The 8,060-nt window shown below is 32.9% G+C and overlaps 2 protein-coding genes across 6 annotated transcripts in view; one reads left to right on the forward strand and one right to left on the reverse strand.

Moving 5' to 3' along the window:
• LOC145261120 (von Willebrand factor A domain-containing protein 3B-like) overlaps positions 1-8,060 on the reverse strand; it is a 290,745-nt gene that overhangs the window by 212,895 nt on the left and 69,790 nt on the right. For all 5 annotated transcript variants that reach the window (XR_013864415.1, XM_080119364.1, XM_080119362.1 and 2 more), the window contains one exon: positions 112-218. Coding sequence is in view for 4 of the 5 variants with exons in the window: in XM_080119364.1 (XP_079975490.1) it covers positions 112-218 (107 nt within the window). In the remaining variant the exon portion in view is untranslated. The remainder of the gene's footprint in view (positions 1-111; positions 219-8,060) is intronic.
• The window catches only part of LOC145261124 (cytochrome P450 3A11-like), a 273,410-nt gene that overhangs the window by 49,331 nt on the left and 216,019 nt on the right, over positions 1-8,060 (forward strand). The window lies entirely within an intron of this gene.

Genomic DNA, 8,060 nt, shown 5'->3' on the forward strand with positions numbered 1-8,060 from the left:
GGAGAATACTGTCTATAACGTTTATATCTACGGCTATTTTACCGTAGTTGATTAAAGAAACGAACTTTAATAGAATGTCTTAATTTTTGCTCAATAAAACAACTAGCTTACCTTCCTCCGGCTTCCTCGGCAAACCTTTTCAAAAATGCCAATAATGTTTTATCATTGCAGTTAAAAGTGTTGATATGAACAGGGATACGTTTGCCACTTTCTAGAACCTGATAAAAAAACAAATTTAAGAACGTGAAACTATTATTCCCTAGTAGGACCTATCGTCTTCTTTTTACCCCAAAATATTTGTCAGTTAATTTGTAAAAAAAAAAAAAAAATACAACAAACATTATAATCAGTGGGGTAGCAAGGGGGGAAGGCGGAGGTCCGCCCCGGGCGGCACGTACCAGGGAGCAGCATTTTGAGAGGGTAAAAAAAAATAAATAAAAATAAATGAAAGCTAACAAAACATCTGAAATTTTATGCCGAAAAAGTTGGAAAAAATCGAGAGTTTAAGAGATATCAGAACCAGAAATATGTGTCCCTATTTTATGAGCGGCACACACGTCAGTGGCGGCATTTTAAGAGAAAATAGAAAAAATAAATAAAAGCTAACAAAAAATCGGAATATTTTTACCGAAAAGTTTTTTAAAAATCGCGACTTTTGGAAGCATTGGAATTGGAAAAATGTGCCCCTGTCAGGAGGCGCCATTGTGAGAGGTTAAAAATAGAAAAAATAAATAAAAGCTAAGAAAATAGCTTAAATTTTATACCGAAAAAGTTGTATAAAATCGAAACCTTTGGAGGTATCGGCATCAGAAAAATGTTGCCTATTTTACGAGCGGCCCATGTCAGGGGACGGCATTTTGAGAGGTTAAAAATAGAAAATAAAAAAATAAAAATAAAAGTAAATAAAAGCTAAGAAAATATCTTAAATTTCATACCGAAAATTTTATAAAAATCGGAACTTTTCAGGTATCGGATTCGGAAAAATGTGTCCCTATTTTACGAGTGGCACAAGTCAGGGACGGCATTTAGAGAGAAAATAAAAAATAAATAAAATTAACAAAAAAATTTGAAACTTTATACCGAAAAGGTTGTAAAAAATCGGAACATTTGGATTATCGGAATCGGAAAAACGTGTCCTTCATTTACGATTCCAAAACCAATTGTTTTAAATTTTTAATTTAATTTTTCATTATTGTTACTAATGATAATATTTTTTTTTAATTATCACTAAAACTAAAATGATAATAACATCAAAATACGATATAAATTTATGTTATTTGTAAAACAAAGTTTTTAAAAAAGTTGCATAAATTTTCTAGGTAACCTTTCAATGAAAGCAGTTGATTTACATGTTCCAAAAAATGTTGAAAAATTAAACAAAATATTTTTGTCAAGAAAAATACTTTCAAACATCACTGATAATTGAATGAGGCAATGGAAAATTAGCAACAGGAAATTACGTAATTTTTGAATCGTGGAAAAATTAAACAAGCATGGAATAAAAATCGACTGTAAACAGATATTATGATCGTCATATCAGGGGATATAAATTTAAATGGGAAGTAAGCGCTACACCTCAAATATTATTTAAGTGGCTTTCTATTTGATAGTTTAAATAATGCCCAATTTCTGTCAAGTTTCGAACAATCACGGAGTAATTGATTTTTTCAAAATATTAACAAAATTTTATAATCACTGACGTATTTACGATTAAAACGAAATTTATTATGATGAATTAATTCTGGTAATAGGATTTTAATTTTTTACTTTTTTTATTTTTTTTTTATTAATATAATAATTGTAAAAGATAATTCAAGAAAAATCTCCTAAGAACGCGTACCTTACTTAGAAAAATCGACTTACTTGTTTTCAAACAAGAGCAAATATTTAAAAATATGTATATTTCTGTGTGAGGCACTTGAATCCTATTTAAAACAATATCGTCTTTAAGAATGGTTTTAAACTCTATCTTCAATTGACATTTATTCCGCAAATGCTTAATTTTCATACCTTGCCAAAATTAGTTTTCTTGCGTCTAATTTTCATAAATTAAATTAAATTAAAATAAAAATATAAAAAGTGATTTTTAATGCTTTTGATTCATTTGGGATTTTATATGTTTTTGCTTTAATTACCTGGTCGGGGTTTTCCGGCGTCCTTTTGTCCGATCGCTTAGGTGTATATATGTATATATGCATATATATATATATATATATATATATATATATATATATATATATATATATATATATATATATATAGTGGAGATGGTAATTAATAAAAACTGAAGAAAGTGCTCAATACTGTTGTAGAGCAAATATGCGTTTTATTTTTTATTACCGTATCTTTCTGTTAAGTTACATTATTGTTTCGGCTTCACGGCCGTTTTTTTGGCCGTCTGTAGCGTCCTCAGACTTTTACAGAAATGTTCGCTATTTTGGGATGAAAGAGTGGAAGAGTGAATGAGGTCGGGGGGGGGGGGGGTTGTGAGGAGGGCGGAAGAGGAAGAGAGGAAGGGAACAAGGAGGAAAGGTGGGGCGTTTGGTATGGCGATAATGTTTTAATTTTGGGGTTTAAGGAACTTGTGGGGGAGGGTCTGGGAGGTTCATTTCTGGTGTGGCTGAGGGGATAGGGATACATGAGGGGAAGGGGAATATGTGGGGGTGGGAGGAGGGGGTTACTTTAAAATTCGAGTCTTAATGTTAAAGTTTTTAGCGTCTCGTTGTATGTCTTGAGCTGTTGGGTGTTCGCTTATGTTTGGGGGCGGGGGGGCTATGATTCGCTTTATTTATTTTTAGTTTTTATTTTATTGTTAATTGTTTGGAGAGGGTCAGCTGGCGGTTGCAGCCACGGGTACACACATGCACACGTACACACACATATACTTTAAAAAAACCGTCACGGGTACACATACATGCCCGCCCTGGCGTGCAAATATATGTGCATATGTGCGCCTGCATGCATAGACACCTGCGTTGTTCTCGCTTGCGTCAAATTTTCTTTAAGGTGCTCAGATTGGGTGAGCGTGCGTAGGCATGGATGCGCACATACACAGATACATACACACATCGACGCCCCTGCCCCCTGTATAATCGCCTCCTTGGGGGCAGGGGCGTCGATGTATGTATGTATGTATCTGTGTGTGGGAGGAATATATATTAAATATACGGGGGGATTTCTAAATATTTTTTCCTTTTAATTGATTGAAAATAATGAAACAACTAAAGATGCATTTATCTTTTAAAACAAAGCCGATTTGCATTTGTCCTTAGTTGGAAAAATGCTATTTGAATATTTCATAAATAATTGAAAATAATTAATGATTGTTATGCAAAATAAAACGGTATAGAAACAGAATAGTTAACTACATGAGTTTCTGAATAACATAGTTACCATATAGAAAATAATTCTTAACTTAAGTCTACAAAAGAATGTTCATGTGTTTACCCTAATCATAAATATTTGCCCGGTTATTACAACTGACAATGTCATAGATATGCAGTAGATTGATTTGTTTTAATGCAAAAAAAAAGAAAAAAAAACGAAACAAAAACAAAATGCAGATAATTATGATAGAAATACGTTTTACTAATATTATGAGAATTTTAGACGAACACCCTTTGCTAAAATGACATTTTCCTTTTGTTTTATTCGACTTTCATTTTGTTTTATGCGATTGCATATGGACATCTTGAAAATCTTGCCGAAAAAAAGCACATAATCATTTTTAAATTTAAACTTTCGTACATTAATTTTACCTAAAATGATGAATAATCATCATTTCCAGGCTACTCTATTACTGTAGAAATGTTCACTTACCCGAAGTCTGACTGGCAAGGTTGTAAAACTATGCGTAATGGCTTAGACCCCCCCCCCCCCAAAAAAAAAGCTTATGGAATTTATTTCTATGAGGAAAATAATATTTTTGGTTAGTGTTCTAAAATGCTACAATGTCACTAAAATGAAAAATCATTTTACGTCCAATTAATATTGCTCAAGCATTTCTCAACTGGAAGGATATAGAGATCCTTTTTACTGAAGGAAATATAGTTGACAAAGTAAAGCAACATCTTATTGAGAAGAAGTGGCGGGAAATTTTAGCTAGATTGCTGGGCATCATCAGGTTTTTCGCCAAGCAGAATCTGGCACTACGAGGTTACCGGGAAGACATCCACAGTGATGAAAGAGATCAAGAAAACAAAGGGGATTTTTTAGAACTGGTAAATTTATGGCCAAATATGATCTTGTGTTCCGTGAACATTAGGTGAAAGTTAACATGGAAAAGAAAATATCTACTTCTTATCTGTAACCAGAAATTCCAAATGAATTTGTGAGCATTTTGCTGAGAAAGCAAATCATCGATTAGATCAAGAAAAGCAAATATTTTTGCATATTTTTTGATAGCACTCCTCATGTATCACACAAGGACCAGATGAGTGAGGTGTTGCGCTACGTAAAAATTGACGAAAATAAAGTGACAGTGGAGGAATCGTTTCTCCGCTTCATCGAGACGAAAGTGTGGAGGACATTTCTAAACTGATGTTGAGACAACTGGAGAACGATGGGATTCAGATTGGTGACTGCATTGGCCAAGCATTTTACAATGCTGCTATTAGGACAGGCCACCAATCGGGTGTGCAGAAACGAATCTCCGAAATCAACCCAAAAGCTCTATTTGTGCCATGCACTAACCATTCATTAAATCTGGCTTGTGTACATGCCGCTTCTGTAGCGGTTCACTCTGTTACATTTTTGGCACACTGGACCTGTTATTCTCGTTCTTTTCTGATTCTACACATCGCTGGGACGTCTTGATTCAGTTGACCGGTCTAAGTATCAAGCGGACTGTGGAAACTAGATGGAGTAGTCGGGGAGATGCTGTAAATGATATGGTAAAAAAAAATATTGAATGTCGTCATTGCCGTCGAACAGTTCATAGAAGAAGGAGAAAATGCAACCACAAAATCAGATGCATCTTTAATTCTCAACTCGTCGGTTTCGTTTCTTTTATTTCTGAGTCTTTGGAAAACTATTCTCCCAGAAATCAATGAAGTATCTTCAAGAAAAGGGACTGTATCTGTAACAAAGTTCTGTTAGGCTGACGGCGTTGAGAGATTGCCTTCTTCAAAACAGAGAAAAGATGATGGATACTGCAATGGACGAGTCAAAAACACTCTGCTCTGAAATGGGGATAAGCATGGAGCATCGTATCGGTAAAAAGAAATGAATTGACTGATGCAGCAATGGGGTTGATACTGAGTTAAGACGGGAAATGCTTGACTGAAGAAATATCTTGCAGATTTCAACAAGTTAACAAAGTTGCAACTAAATACGTTTTTCTTACACCGTCAAATTTGCTTCATGATAATTATGATTGTCAACTTGGTTTAGTTGACGAAGATATAGAAAAAGATAAATTCTTTGCTGAAAGGGAGGATTACAGTATTTTGTGAAAGTTTTAGGAAAAGACAAAATCAATGGACCTCTTGATTTTTTAAAACTTTATACAGATATACTACTTTGGGGATTCCGTCCCTAATATTGCCATCTTGCTGCGCATTGTCCTTACCCGAGCTGAAGCTCATAAAAAATTACCTTCGATCAAAAATGAGCAAGACAAGGCTTGCAGACTTGACAACCTCTCCATAGAGAGGGAACTTGGCGATAGAGTGAATTTTGATAGAGTTATTGATAACTTTGCTGAAAAATAAGCGTGAAAAGTATGTTTGTAAATTTTCAACCGACTTGATGCCTTGCGAGAGTTCTCTCACAAAAAATAAATTTATAGTCTTATTTTAAATTTATCAGCACATTTATTTAAAAAAAAATTGCAAAATATTTTTAAAAGGATTGAAATATACTAAACAACAACAAATTTCTTAAATTTCGCTCTTAAACTGAGCAATTACACACACGGATTTCAAAAGGCATGGATAAAAGACATTTTTTTTCTCTTCCGGAGGCCCGACCTTCTAATAATAACACTGTGAAAAAAAAGAATAGAAAACTGTATCGGACTATCCTCTCCTTGATACAGCCATGATTCTTTTGTGAAAATTCGGAAATAACAACAGTAAAAAAAGTAAATAAAAATGATTTTATAATTTTTTAACCTTTCCATGTTTTGAAATGTTTTCATTTTAATTTTTAAATTCAAATTTAAAATATTCTAATTTATACGAAAAATGTTCTCTAAAATGTGTGACTTTCCATTTCTTAAATTTTGCACTAAACCGATCACATAAGGATTTAAAAAAACGTTCTCTTCGAGAGGCTCGACCTCTTAATAATAACATTATGAAGAAAAAGTACAGAAAACTACATCGAACTATCCTCTCTGTGTTACAGCCATTTTATTTGGCGAAAATTTGGACTTTAACAACAACAAAAAAGTAAATAAAAATGATTTTATCATTTCATAACATTTTCAGGTTTTCAAATGTTCTCATTTAAATTTATTATTATATTTGTTTGTGTAACCAATTAAGTTAATTTAACATTTTTTAATGATTTGAATTATAAGCTTTTGTTTTGAAATAAAATATTTGGTTTCTTTTGTTTCATATTAACGTTTACATAATTCCCTTCAGATTAATGTTTACATACTTATTGTTATTCAAATTATTGAAAAGAATTCGTTTAATTAAAATTTTAAAAAGAGGAATTGTGTAAGCATTAATTTGAAGGGAATTGTGTAAACATTAGTTTAATGAAAATAAATATTTTGAGGGCGTTTTGGGATTTTGAAGCCTTTAACAGGTTGTCATATGCCAGCAGTGGGCGGGAGCGGCAGTAAAACAAGTAATCAACAGTGGGGAAAGGGGCAAAGCAGGAAATCATATGCCAACGGAAGGATCAAAACATGAAATTATATGCCAGCTGGGAGGGGGGCAAAACAGACACTTATATTCCAGCAGAGAGGGACAATACAGGCAATTATTGTTAGCGTGGAGTGGGGAGCGGCAAATTTTACGACCGCCCTGGTCGGCAAAATCTGATGCTACGCCATTGATTATAATTTGCATTGTTTTTAAGGACTCACACGCACACACGCGTGCACGCGCGCACACGCACACACACACACACACACACACACACACACACACACACACACATATATATATATATATATATATATATATATATATATATATATATAACAAATGACAAAAATGTTGACCATGAAATTTGGAATATAGACTTTTGTTATTTTTGTGTTACGTGCTCTGTAATTACTTTGATCTTCATGAATTAAGGATTAGTATTAAATAAAAGAGTATAATATAATTGAAAAACTCATATTTCCACAGAAATCAATCTATCTATCTATCCATCTATCTATCTATCTCTCTCTCTCTCTCTATATATATATATATATATATATATATATATATATGTATATATATTCTTTTGTGGGGTACACAATTTTATAATGGCTAAATAAAGACCAATTAACATGATGTATTTAAAAAGTAAAAATAAAAAGGGCTAGCTAACTGGGTTTCGTTCCTCGCTCAACAGAGCACAATCCAGAAAAAATACGATTATAAAAATTTATAAAAATTGTTATGAATATGGCGGGAGAGAAAAAAAGTATAATTAAAAAAAAAATAAACGGAGAAAGAATCACATAGAAATCACATTAAGCCCTAAAAGTTTTTCTTTTTTGTTTGCAAAGAGAAGGTCTCCAGGACTTAATAAAAATTGTTTCTAGGGTTTTAAATAGAAAGGCGAATGCGACCTGCTTATGACCGTGAACATGTCGACACTAAAGTTCGTGCCACAAGCACGGTTATTTAAAAGGTGCTCGCAGATAGCAGATCCATATGTATTATTTAGAACTTCAGAAGGTGAAAAATTTGCAAAACGAATCTTTGATGGTACGTGTTGTTTAAAATGAAAATAAAATTATTGCAATGCCCGTCTCACGAAGTTACTTTAGATTTAAACTTTAGATTGGAAACTTTCTAATTAATGGTAGATTCAACAGTTTCTAAGATATTGTTGCAAAGTATCTTAATAATAAATTTAATTTCGTCATCCAGATTGACCGTTGAACA

This window comes from Euprymna scolopes, chromosome 37 (genome assembly GCF_053919585.1).
Source record: "Euprymna scolopes isolate OS-2025 chromosome 37, ASM5391958v1, whole genome shotgun sequence".
Taxonomy (NCBI): domain Eukaryota; kingdom Metazoa; phylum Mollusca; class Cephalopoda; order Sepiida; family Sepiolidae; genus Euprymna; species Euprymna scolopes.